Genomic DNA, 19,631 nt, shown 5'->3' with positions numbered 1-19,631 from the left:
TTATGAAGGATATCAGTCACGGTCTTATGAAAAGATTAAGCAACCAGACTAGCTAAATACCTAACTACATATAGATAAATACATATAGCTGCTAACCAACACCAAAACATGAAAACATATTAATTCAAAGAATACAGACTATGAAACAAACTTACTTGCTGCTAATACCGAGCGATTTACATGTCGCGCCAAAAGTGGAATCTACCAGTGTAGCTAGGAGGGGAATCTCGTGACGCTCATATATTTATTTATTAATATTTTGAATAGAACGTAAATCAGTACCGTAAATAAGATTTTGGTTTGTTTACTATGAATTATCAGCTATAATCAATAGTCATGAAATAACATGAAATAAGGGGACATGTTATTATTCACTATTATCTCCCTATGGCAGCAAATATTTATGGAATTTGGTTTGTTTCGGAAGCGAGCGACCACAAACAATAAACTGCTTAAACAGGGCTGATTGTCATGGTTGTTTGTTTAATCCATTTATGTTAATCCAAGTAAGTAACTGATTGTTACTTAGACAACTGTTATTGTGTTGCTTTTGTTTTTTTATTTTTTAAATATACATTTTAAACATCAGACGGAACCTTCTGCTAGCGGAACCCATGGTGCTGTGGTTGTTATTGTACAGGGACTGTTCTGTTTGAGCACAAGGGGTGCTGTGTGTGGTATACATGTGTGAATGGGCTGAAATGTCAACGTGAAATTAAATTGTTGGTAGTTAAAACTAGTTGGGCTATTCTATATTGCTGCTGTCGTTGAAACTTGTATACTGTATTCTATGAATCTGTCAGCCAAGGCAAACCGTGTGAAGTATTGAGTTTGCTAGCAGACAGCTACTTGGATAAATCCGTATCTATTTAAAGTTTAGAGTTGTAAACTAAGCAGTGCTAGGTAGATTATAACGTTTTACCGAGGAGGAACAAGGTATGAAGCGTTTGTACATAGGTGGATTGGGCCACGCAATTTCCCAAAAGGATCTTAAAGACAGATTTGGGAAATTTGGGGACGTGTCAGATGTGGAAATCATAACAAGGAAAGATGAAACCGGTAAGTATTTGAGTAATGTGCAGTGTAGACCTCATCATTCGCTTTTAACGGTATAACCCTAAAATATTTACTGATTTGTTTTTTGTTTTTTCGTTTTCCATTAGGAATCCCCGTGAAGACCTTCGGTTATATCAACATTAACATCTCGGATGAAGCTTTAAGAAAATGTATGTCTTTTTTTCTTCTCTGAGTAGTTTACTGTGGACATGACATGGTTGATTTACGTTTGTTTCTTGTCGTGTTTCCATCTCATAGGCATGACCGTGTTAAATAAATCTAAATGGAAAGGTGGAACACTGCAAATTGAAATGGCAAAGGAAAACTTCTTACACAGGTATGTCATTTGAACATTTTTTTTAAATCCAGTGTATACAAGTGCTGTAAAATTTTACTTTGCCGGTGTTATGATTATTTCCTATTATGTTCCAGGAGAATTTGTTTTGTTTTGTTTTGACTTATAATCCGATAGTAGATGGAGAAGTTGAATGTGCATAAAATCCACTGTCTCAATGTTAGGGCAACATCACACAAGAGGTCTGACTCATACCAGCCACTATAAATCTGTAATCTGTTATCTGTTTCTTGCATTGAAAATAATCACAGAAGTATATTTTCCACTCAGACTTGTTTTTGCTTGGAATAGCACGCCTAAAGTTGCAGTAATGGTAGAAGCCCCTGGAGTGTTCAATACCTGTATTCAGATAGTTCTAGATTCACTGTGTGACAAGTGTAAATAAATATTATGGTCATTTCTTTTTTTACATGCCCTCTGTTTTGGGCTCTTAAGATTTACAGCTTTAAATGACCCAACTGAGTTTGTCAAGCAAATGAGTCCATTGCCCGCTTGTCTACTGAAGAGGATATCAATTTTCAGTATGATTTGGTGTTTGAATTAATTGAAGTCAATTTCTCAGGTTGGCTGTAGAACGACAACAGACAACTGAGAAGGCTCAGTTTACAAACATTGAACAAAAAGAGAAGTTGGTGGAGTCCTTCAAGAAGGCTGGCGTGGAGAATTTCCACATGAAAGCAGCAGTTCCAGGGACAGAGATTCCAGGCCATAAGGTATTTACAGAATAGATTGTTGTGGGTTGATATATTTTCTGTCAATAGATTATTGTTTTGTGTGTATGTTTGCCTCGTGAGAGGAGAAATAACATGGGTTAGTGGTTTCAGAACTGGACAGAGCAATCAGGCACAAGTAGCGAGGGAACCACTAGAAAGATAAGAAGAAGAAGAAACATTTTGTACAAAAAATTATCATTAAAAAAAAACATATCAGGATGGTCAATGAGGTATATATAACTTCATTATAGCATAGGAATACAATACCAGCGGAGAGAATAAAACATTTGGAATGGCGTCGCATACAAAATTAATACATTGGGTATAATGGAATTAACTGGGGAGGATGTAAAGAAAAGATGGCATGACGTTAGGCAGCGTACAAAAAGAAAAAGACACAGGAGGTGGTCCAACTAAGGAAAGAATATTAATACCGACTGTACAACATAAAGGAGATATAACATGATTTCATATTATATCTGAAAATTAACAAGAAGTGATTAGAAGAAATGTGTGAAACATGTTTTAAATCCCATCACCTTTCTAGAGTGTTATGTATGAGAGTAAGCATTCATTCCACTCCCCCCCATACAGCCCACAAGGGAAACTGATTTGACTGCGGAGAATGTGTGTACAGCCTGACATCCTTCTCTTGCATCCTGTGTATGAGTTATAGGCTACAAATATCAGCACAAATTACCACCTGCTTTCAGGAGTTATAAAAATTCTCACACAAAGAGGGGAGTTGTAATGAATGCATACTTTAGTAAATTAGATTAGAATACTTTATTGGCCTAATTTACATAATCTCTAACCTGTTTCTGCGCGTTCACTCCAGGTGTATATATATATATATATATATATGCGTGAAAACATTTAACTGCATCAAAAGGAAAGTATATTCAAAAATATTTTGAATATATAAAAGCCAAAATATTTCCATAGATGAAGCATATGCATCTGTTAGTAAATGCTGACTGACCCCCCCCCCCCCCCCTTATTTGCAGAATCTGTTTTCATTGTCCCTTTTTTTTGGTTTTGGCAGGATTGGGTTGTTAGTAAATTTGGGCGGGTTCTTCCAGTTCTCCATCTTAAAGGTCAAGGCAAGAATAAGATATCCTTTTGTATATACTCTCTTTTGCTTACACCTGAAATCTAATAATTGCATCATAATTTATATCCTCAAATCTAAATGGTTTTGACATTGTATTGTATAACGCAATATGAGATAATTGATTTGTAATTGATGCAATATCACAAATATTTAAATTATTCTTTTACAGTATGTTTCGTACATGTATGCGCCATACCTTAACTCATTAACACATGTTTAAGTATGATCCTTCAAAGCACAGCCACAACATCAAAAGGCTGGAGAGCACAGCTGATGTTCCAGCCCTAACCCCAGTGTCTCAGCTAACCTGGGAAATCCCGGGAGGGGACGATGACATCAGCAAGAAAAGACGAGGCGAGTTCCCCCCACAGAAAGCACGCCCTAACAAGATCAGGAAGGAGTCATTGTGCAAAGTGATTGGACACTCTCCGCCTGTGGCCAAGTACAATGGCCACGGTAAGCAGCATCATGAGGCCTCTCTGAAAAATGAAGGGAACTCACTCAAAGTCAGCCATGGTGCAAAAACTCTTTTAACACAAAAAATGACTGGGCAAAATGGCCCTGTGCATGGAAAGGAGAAACCTGCTCTAAAAAGGCAAACAAAATCCCTGTATGTGTTTGACAGCGAAGCAGATTCTGATGAGGAAATTCATATGTTGGTAGCGCAAGAAAATGCGCGGACAAAAGATGTGGGCGTGGAGGATGAGGATAACCTGGAGGTGGTTGGTGATGACTTTACCGTTAAACCCAGTGTGTTCTGGGCCGGTCAGAATTCGAAGGGTGTACTCACTGTTGGAAGTCGTGAGGAGCCAGCAGACGACCGAGAATATGACTCGGCCGACACTGATGAAATTCTCACACAGAGCAAAGCTCCTGCTGTCCCAGTGAAGCAGGGGGAAGCAGATCACACCCAGTCGAGCCCCTCTGGGACAGTTTTAAACAAATGTGATTCTAAACCTGGCACCAGCAAAAGAAAAGAGATACCTGGCAGTAAAGTCCTATCTAAGCAGCCTTCCAGTGTAACTAAATCGAGAAAAGAAGAATCAGAGGAGTTTCAGTGTTCTGCTTCTGATTCTGATTCCGATTCTGAGTTGGATTATGAAGCCATGATGGCCGGTTGTCACCGTATAGAGCTGTCCCTTGCAGATTTGGAGCAACTTGCGAAGGAAGCCTCCATGGTTGAGGAAGAGGAAAAAGGGCATTGCCAGGCATCTGATTCACAAGCTGGATCCGGACAGGAGACAGATGTACCATTTTCCAGTGTGGGGGCCTCAATGGCTCCACAAGCAAAGAAAGGTAACACACCAGAGGAGATTTTGGCAGCCATTTTGGAGGAGGACAGCAGTGATGAGGAAAATGATAAAGGCAGGGGGAAAAAAAAGAAGAGGCGGGAAAAGATCCAAACCCCAAGTCTCCCTGCTTTCTTGGGGACCAGGGCTCTTTTAGAAACTGCTCCAGGTGCTCAGCTAGGTCTCAGTCAGAAAAGGAACAAAGATGAGGAAGGCCAAGAGACCACCATTGCTGAGAAGAAACTGAAATTGGAACATACATCTCAATCATCTGAGTCCAGTGCCTCAGAATGTGAGCGCAAGATTGATGATGGCAAACTCCTTCCATTTAAGGGTCTTCCCCCTCTCTCACTACCTAGTGACCAGAAGGTAAAGCAGAAAGATCACAACGATCCGTTAATAAAATCCAGTGAGTCCGAAAGCACAGACTCAAATTCAGATTCCAGCTGTTCTGATAGTGAGGAAGGGGAAAATCCTGAAGAGCAACCATCTGCAGCTGCAGGAGAAATGGACAAATCTGCTCCGAAACCTGGGATTTGCTCAACCAGTTTTGAGTCCTCTAGTTCGGTATCTAGCTCACTTAGTGTAGTGCCAGTGACCGCTGAACAGGTGGGGGCAAAGGGGAAAGCCTCACTGAAAGATTCGGCAAGCACGCCCACTGAGCAGTTGGAAGAGAACACGCCGTTGTTAGAAAGCAAGAAGCCTTCGCAAAAAAGGGTCAGCACCAAGGACATCCAGCAGAAACAGAAGCTGGATAACCAGAAGCGCCTGGCCGCTCTGGAGCAGAAGCAGAAGGAGGCAGAGCTACAGAAGAAGCTTATTCAAGGTGCCCTCTCAGCATTGGTAAGTTCTGCATCCTGGTTCTCTGTACCCCTCTAATCTATGGTTGTCATGGGAGACATGGGAATTTGTAAATTCAATATTTCATGCTCAATTTTTTTCCCAGGATGCACCAACAGCCAATAAAGGAAAGCATATTGTGTTTGACTCTGATGGCGAGAGTGAGGAGGAAGCTGAACAGAGCTCAGTGGAACCGCATAAGTGTACTAGTAGTCTGTTTGAGGAGTCTTCTTCAGAGTCTTCCACAGAGGAGCCCAGTGAATTGGGCCCCAGCACTGGGGATAAACAAGGCCTCAGGGTAAAGGTTAGTGGCACAAGGCAACACATCGCAGATGGGGAACCAGAATTAGACACTGCTTTGGCCCTTTAAACTCAAATGATTTATTTTGCTCCTAGCTGGGCTAAATAAGTTAGTTCCAGCCCTCCGGAAGAGGAAGCTGAATGAAGAACACATTCTGTTATGACAGCCATTTTTCAGCACAGGGTACAGGGTACAGTCACCTTTTTGGTAATTTTTTTAATAGGATAATTTTTTTGCAGGACTTTGAAAAACAAGTTGGCAGCAAGCTGTTTGATAGCAGTGAGGATGATGAGGAGGCTGACGAGGAAGAAGGTGATGATGAAGCACGGTTCCAGATTAAGCCACAGTTCGAGGGGAAAGCGGGAAAGAAGGTGAGCATGGGAGATTTTCATAGGACTGTTGTGTTGAGGGGGTGCATAGCCAGCAGCCATACTGCCCTGTACCCTTCTCCGGTTATACTGCTGAAGCTAAGCAGCCATACCAACCTATACCCTTCTCATGCTAAACTGCTGAAGATAAGCAGGTGTGGACTTAGTTTCTTAGTTTCTTGGAAGGAAGACTTACAACTTAAGATTCTTCTTTTAGAAACTTAAGTTGTAAGAGGTGTTGGTGGGCTAGAATGGGGCACGTTTCCCTTTGGACCAAGTAGAATTTCAATGCCACAGCAAATGTTATTTGCTGACATCTTTTGTTGACATGGAGGACCGTTTTCCTGTTGTGTAGCTCATGCAGTTGCAGTCACGATTCGGAACAGATGAGCGGTTTCGCATGGATTCTCGGTTTCTTGAAAGTGATGATGAATCCAACATTCCAGGTAAGGTTCATAACCCTCAGATCCCATGAGGAGGAAAATCTTTATTTCAGTGTGAAAATGTTTTTATGTTATTTCATGTTAAATTTTTTGTATTTTATGTATTATGTTGTACAAGGATTTTTCTGTTTATGGATTGAACTTTTATTCATTATTTGAATTCACTTAGTTGAAGTGGAATTGACCACCTTGTTAACCATTACAGTTCATGAGGGCAGAAGCTATTTCTCAGTAAGGCCTATCTGATCATCATAAATATTCTGTGAGATTCAGGTTCAGACTTGTCCTCTAAGATGGCAAATTTGTCTCTGACAAATGGCAAATTTGTCTCTGTTTCTGAAATAACCAAGGGTGATGCATTGTAAATTAGATTAGAGTTACAATCTAAAAAAGAAAAATGTGGTGATGATTATGATAATCAGAACTGGTATTACAGAAGAGACATCCTTTCGTGCCGACGTGGAAGTGCAGCTTGAGGAAGAAAAGAAGAAGAATCTGGGCATTTTACAAAGTCTACTGAACATCCAAGTCCAAAGTGTAGAAACCAGCAAAGAAGCAGCTAAGAGTAAACAATTCAGGCAAGGATTTCCCCCTCAGTCCTCACACAGCCATTCTGTACAATTTTATAAATTACAAAATCTGTAGCAACTGTTGCATTTTGAGGTTCAGGAGACTTCTGACTCATCATCATCAAAGCAATGGTGATCCTGTGGGATTGGTTAAATTTGGCCTTGCAAATTGGCTGTTTTTGTGTCTGTAGAGATATTTCCGCCCTGCACTATGATCCCACTCGAGAAGAGCATGCAGCCTTTGAAAAGAAGAGTGAAGAGCCCGAAAAAGAAAGGTACCAGAGCTTCTTATCATATCCTTTTACAGAGTCTTAATCCTAATTGCTTAATCCAACTACAGCAGGAAATAGATTTAAAGTGAATGACCTGCGACCACAGGTTTGCCACTGTGACTGGGTCAGGCACAAATTGGATTTTATTTGCAAAATCTCTCTTGCTGTCTGACTCTCACTCTCTTACCTGTAGCAAAGCTGCGAGACGCAAAAAACGCGAGGAGACAGAGAAGTTACCAGAAGTTTCCAAGGAGATCTACTATGATGTGGCCATAGACCTGAAAGAGGCTTTTGGATCTCAGAAAGAAAGCATTGAGGTGAAACAGGCTGTAGCCTGGGATAAGGAGGAGGAGGTGGTGGAGGAGGAGAAAGGGGAGGAGAAGTTGGAGAAGCAAGCCACAGAGGAGAGCACATCTGTGCAGCTTTCTCTTTTCTCTCCAAACGTGAGCACCGAGAATGCAGAATCAACGGGCTTCCAGTTCTCATTTTTTGGAAATGATTCCGCAAAGGATACTACAGAGAAAGGTTAATTATGTGGTTTTTATTTCTCATATCTTTCATATTTTAATATTTTAAAAATGTTGAATATTTGACATTTGGTTCCGATGTTGAACCATCCTGTACTTCCTCTATACATTGTGGAACATACCCACAGGAGAAATTAAAAAACATACAAGCTCAAGTTTTGCCAACTTAAAGAAAAGTATATTTATATGCAACATAAGAATCGTTTGCCCTTCCTATCTTGGAACACTTTAGTACTGGGGTTGTTTTGCTCCATCCAGACACATTATTTGACTATTAATTTATGAAACACTGTGTGCAATGTGTATTGTGGCTATTGTGAATGCACTGTTGAACAGGTTGTTGTTTTTCTTCTACTCCCTTAGATGACTACAAGATAGAGATACTAAAGGGAGCAAAACTACCGTGGCAGGAGAACCCCTGCTTTCGGGACAGCAGCTCTGAGGAAGAAGAGGATGAGATTGAGGAAGGCACTGGAGATCAGTTTGCTTCCCCCAATGCTGCAGAGTAATGCTACCTTTACTGCCTTAGATCAGCCAGTGTTACAGAGTAATGCTACCTTTACTGCCTGAGATCAGCCAGTGTTACAGAGTAATGCTGGCTTTACTGCCTGAGATCAGCCAGTGTTACAAAGTAATGCTGGCTTTACTGCCTCAGATCAGCCAGTGTTACAGAGTAATGGTGTCTTTACTGCCTGAGATCAGCCAGTGTTACAGAGTAATGCTGGCTTTACTGCCTCAGATCAGCCAGTGTTACAGAGTAATGGTGTCTTTACTGCCTGAGATCAGCCAGTGTTACAGAGTAATGGTGTCTTTACTGCCTGAGATCAGCCAATGTTACAAAGTAATGGTGTCTTTACTGCCTGAGATCAGCCAGTGTTACAGGATAATGGTGTCTTTACTCCCGGAGATCAGCCAGTGTTACTGAGTAATGGTGTCGTTAATGCCTCAGATCAGCCAGTGCTGCTACAGAGTTCATTCCGATGGCTCGGGTCAGTAGATTTATGCATTTCACTGCCAGTTCTAATCATATGTTATCTTTTTCTTTTCAATATAGGGAACCAGAGGCAGCAAAGAAAAGTTTTTTCTTTTTCTTCCAAGATGATGAACGGTTAAAAGGTATGAGCTTGAGCAATTCGCACAGATGCCTCTTCTGACACTTTCGGCTCTGCCTGGTGCCCATAAATGATGTGGAATAGACACACCTGTTGAAGAATTCCCCCAGTATTTTCACAAAGGCTAAACGCATGCAAATAAAATGGATTTTCTCATGTTTTGGTTCTGCAGAGGGGCCAAAAATGTTCTGTAGATCTGCAAAACTGGAGGACCAGAGGGAAAACTGGGAGGAGAAAAGGACCACCTTGATCGAGGTAACTCCAATGGACTTTCAGGTCCTCTCACATTACTGATGGGAAAAGTATTAAACATGTATTTGTTCAGTAGAGCTTAAAATCCTCTAATTTGAGCTTAGACCGAGTTTCAGCCATTGTGTTGTTTTATTATTAGGAGTATAGGAAGAAGCACAAGGATGCAAGACGGAGACTAAAGGCTTCACAGAAAAGCTGAACAGAATCATGCTGAATGGTGCCAGATTTTTTTTTGGAGGTTTCACAGTTCCTTGTCACCATAATTTGACTGAATTCAATTTTGGAACATTGTTCAAGTCAAAATCAGCAGGGAATTTCAGTTGTTTGATTTTTTGGATAATGATTTATTTTGGTATTGTTCTGTCTTTTTTTGGATAGGCTATACATTTTTTGTATATATATATAAAAACACTTTGAGCAATTGCTATTATTTTCATTGCTGATGACAAATAAAATGGAGCTCTTTCTGCTTTGACCACTAGGGTGTGTTAAAAACAGTGTCTGATGCAAGTCTGAATGAACTTTGTTCCCAGCTTGACTTCATTGCATGCATTCTCATTCATTTTCCTTTAATATTAAACTGTAACTTGAAAGAGATGGCAATTTATAATGAAATCTCAGGAGGGCTTTCTTGTTTTTCTGAAAATGGTGTCGAAATTGTAATCAAGTTTCCAACAAAACCTCCACCTGCCAGTGAATTACATTACAGGCATTTAGCAGACGCTCTTATCCAGAACGATTTACGCAACTTTTTTTAACACCTTAATTAAGGTCTAAAAAAATTGTGGGGTACTACATGCAAAGGCCTCTGTAGAAAAAAAGATAGACGTGAATTTAGGAACAATATACAGTATATGTAGTAGTAGCCTACATATATACTGTATATTGTATAATAGTTTATACTGTACAATTGTATGTGTATATACTGTATAAATGACAATGCCCCGGGCACATAGCGAGCTCCATATAGAAATGGTTTTGTTGAGAATGATGTGGAAGAAATTGACTGGCCTGCACAGAGCCCTGACCTCAACCCCATCCAACACCTTTGGAATCATTTTGAAAGCCAACTGTGAGCCAGGTATAATTGCCCAATCACAATCAGTGCCCTACCTCACTAATGCTCTTCTGGCTCAATGGAAGCAAATCCCTGCAGCAATGCTTCAATGTCTAATATGAAGCCTTCCCAGAAGAGTGGAGGTTGTTACAGCAGCAAAGGGTGGACCAACTGATGTCAGGTGTCCACATACTTTTGGCCATGTAGCCTAGTGTGTATGCAAAAGTATTGGAACAATGGCTATTTTTGTTGTGTTTATTCTGTAATCCTACACACTCAATTTGAAATAAAACAATGGATTTGAGGTTAAAGCGCAGACCGTCGATCGAGAGAGAGAGAGACACACACAATGTTCCTGGCTCTTGCTTTCCCTTTCATGGCGGTGGTAAACAGGACGCTGTGGTTTCCTATTTCGTCGCCACTGACATCACTGCCGAATATTGGGGTGTCAAATATCTGCAAGGAGGAGGCGACGGTTGCTCTCAGCGCTGACGACGTAGGCCAGTAAAGGCTACTACAGTTCAACCTTTCCGTATGCCATTTTGTCGTACGGATTTCCGAAATGAGTATGAGCCTATGAAAGGAAAAGTCATGTAAATCCTCATACCGCTGGTAAAAGACAAGCTGAATCGATACATGCATTGATGCAGACAGATCATCAAAAAATAACTTAAGACTATTAAAAAAGGAGATAACACATTGTGCAAAAATGATGAACTGGATAAATTAAATAAATTATATCGAACGAATGAGACGACAAAGACGACATTTAAACAAAAATTTCAAGTAGAATCAGCTTAGTAAGGCCTAAGACCTTGGCTACTTGAAGGGAGCTATCGGACAAATTCCAACAGGGGACAAACCGATAGCTTAAAGGTTACATTTAGTTTAATTAAACTGGCCTCTAATGTTAATCTTAATTTATAAATAGGTATACCTTTGTTAAAATGTGTGTTCTGTGGAAGCAAATGACACCGAATGTAACACGAGGACCAAGTTAGTAGCAAATTGTTTCAGGCATTATTATACCCACAGCAACAGCTCTTTTAACATTCGGTAGAAGTTATGTAACACAAGGAACAGGATTATTTTACTCCACCCTAACAGTTAGCTGCAGTAATCCTGCCAAACGAAATGGAGCGTTTGCTCTGCCTGTGAGGACATGAAAAGAAAATAGGAAAACATGCTGCAAGAAGCCTGATGCGACGTATATCAGTGGCTCAAAACTGCTGAAGCTTTCCAACAAATAAAAGGCGGGGGTGTTCTTGTGAGCGAGAATAACGTAAATAAGATTTTGAAAACTTTTGACAGTTAATAATCGATGTAACTGAAGTTCATTTTGGAGCATGGTCAGCAGGTCGAACAAAGATCAGTACTTGCTTGAAATATTCACGATGAGGTGCTGAATTCAGCTCACTACAAGCCAGAGTCTATCTGTTACTAAGGGCATGGCCCGGGAAAATCACGTGATCAGAAGGGGCCTAAGTGGCCTCAGAGACTGTAAAAAGAGTGGCCTCCTTCAACTAGCCTATTATATATTGTATATTATATAGTAATATCCCATCCCCCTCCGGGACATAGAAACACATTTGCACAAAACAAATTCTCAAACGCTATTGACATATTCCCTCTGTTTATCGCGTACTGATAATAACATTTGTTTAAGAGAAAAGGAGCGTTTCGTTATTGCCAGGTTTCCGGACTACTTGGTTTACTCCAGAACAGTCGTAAAAGGTTTAAACTTTTTTGAGCTAACTTTAGACCTCAAGTGAATTTCCTATTATAGATGACCAGGTAGTTTAGGTAGTTTAATGATCTGTTACGGTAATCTTATTGTATAGAATGTTTATTTTAGACTTTATTTATTTATTTTTGTAATTTTAAAGCCTGGTCCTACAACTTAGACAAAATGTAATCCATGTGATCCTCCCAGTATTTGTAGGACACAGTATATAAGGACATACAAATTACATTATTCTATTGCCTTAGCGTCCATGGAGTAAAACATTGGATATGCTGACCACTGAGTTTGAGCCTAAGGACTGCTTTTTACTGCAGCTAAAAAGTCAAACTGTTAGATGCTGAACTATGTCCTCTAGACAACATTTCATGAATGGATATTGATTCACACCATCTCATCAGTTTTACTATAGAGAATAGACCACGTCAAATCGTTATTTCAGGGTGGAATTTTAATGGCAGTTAAGAAATATGTTGGCATTCATTTAGAGATTCATATTACTGATAGATAATATTTAGGTTGACAGCAAATTATATTGATACATTTCTTATGTTTTATGATTCAGTTTATATAATTTTTTTTGAAAAATCTGATGATTTTTTGGTATTGAAACAACTGTTGTTTTTTGCACACATCAAGTAAAGCAAGCATGTTTTGGCGTAAAACATGGTCACTGAGTGAGTGTTTGTCATGCCATCTAAATTGAATCTGGAGAGGAGCTTGCTTCCTATTCTGTAGCAAGCTTTACAATGTGCATGAAAGTTATGACACCAAAGGGCAAGTTTATGATCTCAAGAAACAAATCTTTGAAAGTATTTATAACCAAAACAGAAAGGTCCCAGAATGCACTGAAAAAAGTATGAACCTGCTGCACGAGTTATGCTCCCTTATTTAATAAAAACATCATGGCATGCTTCTCTGCTCACAATGGCTCCTCTATGATACCCACCCCTACAAGTTGAAAACACACTCTCTGTACTTTTCCACACGTACGCTTGCAAGTCGCACGTCTCCCTTGCCTTCCTATCCTACTCAACCCCGCCCCCCACCCCCCACTTCTCCTCCCTGCATGCATTCTGCTGCACCACTTGTTTGTGAATTTATCTGTCCAAGGCAGTTCAAATTTAAATAAGAGCTCAAATTACACCAGGGTCAGCATATTAGAGCAGTCAGAATGTAAGGCCTGTCGTCAACTGCCCCATATTTATCTGCTTGGCCCCTGATTGGCTGCTGAGCGAGTGTGGGTGGAACCTGATGATTTCTGTTACAGGGAGAGAAAGAGGGAGGGGGCGTGCGAGAGAGAGAGAGAGCGAGAGAGAGAGAGAGAGAGAGAGAGAGAGACCTTTGAGAGGGCTTTATTGGGATTATTGAAGCTTTCCTTTATAATGTTAACGCTGTGTATAATCCTGTTCGAGGATTCTTCAGCAGTCATGGGGGAGGGGAAGAGGCCCAGATATCCAGAGCTTTGCTGCTGAGGCAAGAAGGCAAAGCTGTATCATGTCAACTGCTCTATATTCTCTCATTGCAGTCAATTTTCCTAACATCCAGTGACTATTGCATTTATTACCATTCCAGTGTACATTCACGATTCTGCGACACTGTATTGCCCTGCATGGCCTTGTTTACACTTCTCTCTTTAGCGTTACACAATAATTTGGCAAGACACTGTTCAGTTGTCTATTTGTGATGTTTTTATTTTTTCCTGTATACCTCCATACCGAGGCATGCAGCAAAAATATATCAATAACAATATGCAGACAGTCTAGCAGCATGTCCCATCCCCCACATCACTCTCTCACTCCTATTCCCCACCCTCCCTCTCTGGGCCTGTTCAGTGTGTCATCTCTCAAGCAGCCGCTGCAGTTAAAGGTAGAGTGCACTCTTTTCCTCCATCTTTGAGACACTGTTTACACTTTCAGTGGTGCCTTTGTGTTACATTGTTCTCTATCAGAGGCTGGTGCTGACACCTTGTAGTTACATTTGCTACAGAAATTAAATTTGAGGGAATTCAGACTGACTTATTTGATTGTGAATTTCATTTATGTATAGGAAGGGTTGGGCCCGAAATGAAAAATATGACATTTATAAGAAAATAAGTGTTTATTAAAAACACGTTTTGGCCACCCTGACCTTCATCAGATGAAAAGTAGTGAACAATAAAAACACAGTCTCTAAATGTTTTATTGTTTTGCTTCCTTTATTCCTTTAAAACAATTCTGTTCAAGTCTTACAAAATGATATACCAGGAAAACTGCTAAACATAAAAAATCACACATGTCAGTTGTTCCACAGACCTAAGTCAACACCCAGAGTTAAATTCTGTTGGTTAATATAGGATAGTACTTGCAAGTCTGTGAGAAAACCCTGACCAATAAAACCACTGCTGATGATTTTTAGATTAATTAGCAATTAGCGTACGATTACTTGTCACTGTCATTGAAGAACAATTACTAAAACAGTTTAAATCAAGCAGTAAGGCCTGTATGCTTTATGACTGATTTGAATGCATTATTCTTTAAATAATCCAAACAGATGTATATTTTTTCCCTTACTTAAGCCTCCGTGTTTGTCAAAATGACACTGAACAGAATTATTTAAATTACCATTTTTATGGGAAAATGTATATCCTGTGCTGGTTATCTATATACCATAACACCATATACAACTTAATTAACCTATATATTATTGAAAGCTAAGGTGAGAAAATTATGGTCCCGAACACACCTACTCCAACATTATTAGGTAACAAAATCTTACCACCTTGTGCACACTCCCTGTACTGTGTACAAAGTAGTATGGAAAATCAAGATAAGCACACTTCTAACCTTATTTCCTGTGTACCTATTCTTCCCAGGGCAAGGTTAAAAAATAACTCTCTCAATAACTCTAATCAGAAGTTTTCTGCCTTCTGGCTTCGAGGTTAAGCTCATAATTTGACAAGGAATAGACATGTTTGCAGCTGAATGTAACTGAAAAAATCAAGTAATTTAAAAATATTTTTGTATCCATTTTGAGTTAAGGCCTTCTCTAAATATATGTGTGAAATTTCTTAGCTCTTGGTTATTGGGACATCAGCTATCTTAGTATTATTTTGTTGTGCTTTGCGTTTTTCTGGCAAATGAGTTAAAACAAGTATGTGGAAACACTCCTTGAATCCAAGGACCAAGGTCAAGGGACAATCTAGAAAATATCTTTTTATAGAAGGAACTCAATAAAGAAGGATCTAAACGACATTTTGACAATATTTACTTTCTGTGAAATTGTGGAAATTATTTGTTTTTGTGATATAAGCCAATTTATATGTACGGAATTAATATAATGAGGGACTTTCTGGATTGTACATGCAGTTAACAGACTACGATTTCAACACCTGCAAAGTTTATTAGCCATTAAAAATTTCACGAAAATACGACAAATTTTATTGTTGGTGTTAAATATATAGTTTCCATTATAATAATTAATTTAGTTTTTACATATTCATCACACGTAACATGTCATAAAAGACTAATTTTGAATAGTTGCATGTTCAAAGTTGCTGGGAGTTATACAGTTGCTGTCTACAGGTACTTCCTTGGTACTTGTTACAGCTTACAAGCTGAATCTTGACACCAATTCCTCAAAGTACAAAAAGGCACATCCAAACTGTTAAGCAACTTACTTTAATGCAAAGTAGGTGAGTGTGACAAAAAAGCATGGGGGGGGGGGGGGGGGGGTTCACTCGTCCATGTGTTGAAGAAAAGCATCCAGGAAGAAGGCTGGGGTTTCCACCCCCAACCCCCCGTCCAAAAGATTTCAAGTTGAGCACAATGATCCTTTCAGTGGGGTGTGTAAACACACGTACCCACATCTAATGAGCGTTGTGTGGAATACATTTAAATTTGGACAATTGTGAAGCACAGCAGACCATAATAGCAGCAAACCTCAACACCCACACAGATCTATTTTGCAAAAACATGTCAGTTCTAAATACAAATTTGACTAATCCAATAGAACCTTTATGGTTGGTTATGCATATGCAGAAAGGTGCAGATAACTACAGCAACATATGTGCATGTACATAACTGACATTTTTTATTTGCTGTCAAGTGCTTCTGCTCACAAAAAGCCAGACACATAGCATACATTAATCTTACTTATGAACATAAATAGGTTTCCTTAGCACTCTCTCTTTCTCTTGCACACACCCACATGCTGTATGAAACATGTTTATTTGTGTGGAATTATAAAGTTAAATCACATCAAGTAGACCACTTTTAATCCTACAAATCCATGTTTACCCCCTTTCACAGCTCTGTGAGAACTTGACATCTGAACTTCAAAACCTTGATGGTAATGTCCTGTTTAAATAAGTTTATGTTTAAATAAACAAATATATTTCCCTTAAATTCTGTAGTTCAAAGGAGGAAGTCATTATGTTTTTCCATTAAAATGTTCTATTAAGTAAGAGACAATATAAGAATTGCATTTGTTGATATTTATATATTATTCAGCATGAATTTATTGATAGTTTTTTTTTAATTTATTGATGGCTGTTTTCAATGGAAATTTTCTTATGAATATAATAGTTTATGTGATTGGATTTTTTATTGATTGTATTGCAGTTCACAAAATAAAACAGAATTTATGTTACATGATTGCTGTATACTGTAATGGCACACAATTCACACCATTGTTATTAAAGTGTCAGTCTCATTATTCTCTTCGATGCACAATTCCTGCTTTGACTAGGTTTATGCTGAGACCTTATGTTCACAGATTTTGTAGTAAATTAATTACAACACCAACACAAAAAGGAAACAAAGCTCAATAACCAGTTTATATGATATTTATTTTCAAAAATCCTGTACAGTATTTACAATGACAGCACTAGGCAATGGCGTATTATGACTGAAGTCAATAATTTCGCGAGCCCGAGCATGATTGGCTGTTACGGCGAACTCCTACTCCACCCTTTCGTTCTCCGTTGCAAAATAGCATACAGAAAAATTAATCACGTGTAACATTTGTCAAAAGCAGATTATCAGACATGTTACTATAATACATTAAGTATACCTGTTGGTCTGTACAAAAACACAGCCATGTTTTCTTGTCAACCTCTCTTGACAACAATTTTGCTGCAGGCTGGTGGTCCCTTACGCAACAGCGTAAGGGGGTACTGTGGCTATTGCACTGCAGAACTCATTGAAGTCTTTTTGCATGAAATCCTCACTTTGCATGACATCGTCTTCTGAAGGAAAATACTGCATACTCTCCTCTTGGTGCAGCTCACTGAAGCTGAAGAATGTAAACTGTTGGTGCTTCGCCAATTGTCGTGAACAAAATCGGGCAGATGGTGGAGATAGATCAGGACTGTCCATTAGAGCGCCTCTGGCGTTTTCCAGCACACCGAGATAAGAGTCCATGTCCGCAAAGTCCATTTCGCAGTCCGACCCACTGTCTGTGCCAATGGAATCGGATCGCATATGCATCATCTGGTATTTCTCGTGCATTAGGAATTGATTTGTGTTTCTTGGGGCTCTCATGCCTGGTGCTCTGTTGCCTTGAATGTTGACAGGACGCAGCGACACCGTCCCTGGAGGCTGACAACCTGGTCGATCATGTTTGCTGTAAGGGGGGCAGTGGCCGTGTGCTCTACCCCTCCTCCCACGATAACCTGGTTTCCTTCCACACTTGTGCCAGCTTTGCTTGTTGCTCCCTCTCCTTGAGTCATCCTTGAGCTCCAGATTTTGCGCGTCGCTACTTGCAAGTCTGTTTGTGTAAACTTGCCATTGGCACATCATGCCTTTACCACACATTTCTTCGAAAAGCAGAGGCTAGCTATCGTTAGCTACCTATTCGATCACATAATCTTCTCCGCTGCAGACAGCTGAGAGGTAACAAAGAAATGATTTCTCTGTTGAGGGATTTCCTCTATTGTGTGTAACCACACGAGTCCCCAAGTAGTCTACCTTTTTACAATCTTTTTCGTTTTTTTCTTTACCACAGACTTTTGGTAGGACATAGCCCGGGATGCCTCCTGTAACACAGGCAGCTTGACGCGCTCGCGGCTGTCTATTACGGTGACAGTCACGCCTCTTTTCTTCTGCTGCTGTTTTTCTTTTCTCGAATATTCAGAAATCAAATACTGGCTAATGCGTGAATAAACACTGTAAACGTGCTTGTTTAGAAATGTTTTCCTTTATACTGCCGTCATCAAACCGCATTGGTGTTTATTTACACCTCCGAGTTCTATCTAACCCTACACCTACTCTTACACAACACATTGAACAGTTCAACACACAAGTCGCTTACTTCCAGCTATATTGAGTTGGATCATTACAATCGGTGCTAAAAACATGGGGGTGCACAGCAGAGTTTTGCAGCTAAGAATAACGAAAAACTGTACATTACAAACAAACGATTCTGCGAATTAGCGAATAATATATATTATATTTATTTTATGAAAGGATGCTGTTGATAAATCTCCACTGAAAATGTTTTATGAAATTATTAGCACAGCTTGTAATCTCTTTTTGTAATGGAACAATCTGTTCTTTTTTGACGTTCCGAAGGGCCTGTACGCTAATTTCTTTTCTTTTAGCGTTGTTTTATGCGTAACGTCTGAAATGCTGCGTATGAAAACCCACTATACAATGTACGTACATTGCGGAATAACAAAAAGAATTGGCGTTTGCTGAAAGGGAATCGTTCTCGCAGATGGGGAGGAGTCTGCGTTCATACCCGATGCTTCATACGCAATCGACTGGATTCATGCAGTGTGTCATAAAGTCCTAAAATATATCACCATGTTGCTTGGGCAATAAATCGTGCTACGTTTTTTTAACTAATAGTTGATTATCAGCGATAATCGTTGCATAACCTATATGTGTAGGCTACTATATAATGTCACCCTTATAATTAACTGCCAACTTCATAGGCACTAGTTGAACTAGCATGAATGTAGACTAATGGAAACTGAGTAAAAACAAAACACATTTTAAAATTATTATTTAATTTATTTAATGAAGCAAGTTATCAAACACCTATTTTTTTTTTTTTTTAAGTTGTTGAAATATATCAGCCTTGAAAGGCTTGCAAACCCATTTCAGATGCTCTAGGACAACACCGAAGTGCAGTCAGAGCCATTATCTCCAAAGGGAGAAAATTTGGAACAGTGGTGAATCTTCCCAGGAATGGCCAGCCTAATAAAATTTCTCCAAGGGCACAGCGACAACTTATTCAGGAAGTCACAAAAGATCCCAGAAGAAAATCCAAAGAACTGCAGGTCTCTCCAACCTCAGCTAAGGTCAATGTTTATGACTCCACAATAAGAAAGAGACTGGGCAAAAATGGGATTCATGGGAGAGTAACTATGCTAACCAAGAGAAACATCAATGCTTGTCTCACATTTGCTAATCACATTGTCTGAATAATACCAGTTCTGCAAAAAAGAGTGGGCTAAAATTCCTCCACAGCAATGTGAAAGGCCGATATCAAATTATAGAAAGCATTTGATTGCAATTTTTGCTGCTAAAGGTGGTGCAAGCAGTTATTAAGTTTAAGGGAACACTTATTTTTTCACATGGGTGATATTGGTGTTTGATAACTTTTTCATTAAATAAATGAAATAATAATTTTTAAAA

General features: G+C 39.4%; 2 protein-coding genes across 2 annotated transcripts; one reads left to right on the top strand and one right to left on the bottom strand.

Moving 5' to 3' along the window:
• The first annotated feature begins 498 nt into the window (after window positions 1-498).
• On the top strand, window positions 499-9,749 carry nol8 (nucleolar protein 8). The gene is made up of 16 exons (XM_035389350.1): window positions 499-1,059; window positions 1,164-1,226; window positions 1,315-1,393; window positions 1,974-2,124; window positions 3,170-3,238; window positions 3,451-5,370; window positions 5,474-5,671; window positions 5,908-6,039; window positions 6,392-6,482; window positions 6,916-7,057; window positions 7,240-7,323; window positions 7,514-7,845; window positions 8,211-8,352; window positions 8,902-8,963; window positions 9,132-9,214; window positions 9,351-9,749. Exons 1-16 carry the CDS (start codon window positions 939-941, stop codon window positions 9,408-9,410), a joined length of 3,729 nt encoding a protein of 1,242 aa, XP_035245241.1. The 5' UTR covers window positions 499-938; the 3' UTR covers window positions 9,411-9,749.
• Window positions 9,750-16,816: 7,067 nt separating this feature from the next.
• wu:fb55g09 lies at window positions 16,817-18,281 on the bottom strand. Its single transcript, XM_035386722.1, has one exon. The coding sequence runs from the start codon at window positions 17,802-17,804 to the stop codon at window positions 17,142-17,144; it is 663 nt and encodes a 220-aa protein (XP_035242613.1). The 5' UTR covers window positions 17,805-18,281; the 3' UTR covers window positions 16,817-17,141.
• Between the last annotated feature and the right edge of the window lie 1,350 nt (window positions 18,282-19,631).

This window comes from Anguilla anguilla, chromosome 13, assembly GCF_013347855.1.
Source record: "Anguilla anguilla isolate fAngAng1 chromosome 13, fAngAng1.pri, whole genome shotgun sequence".
Classification (NCBI taxonomy): domain Eukaryota; kingdom Metazoa; phylum Chordata; class Actinopteri; order Anguilliformes; family Anguillidae; genus Anguilla; species Anguilla anguilla.
This window is presented reverse-complemented; position numbering and strand designations above follow the sequence as displayed.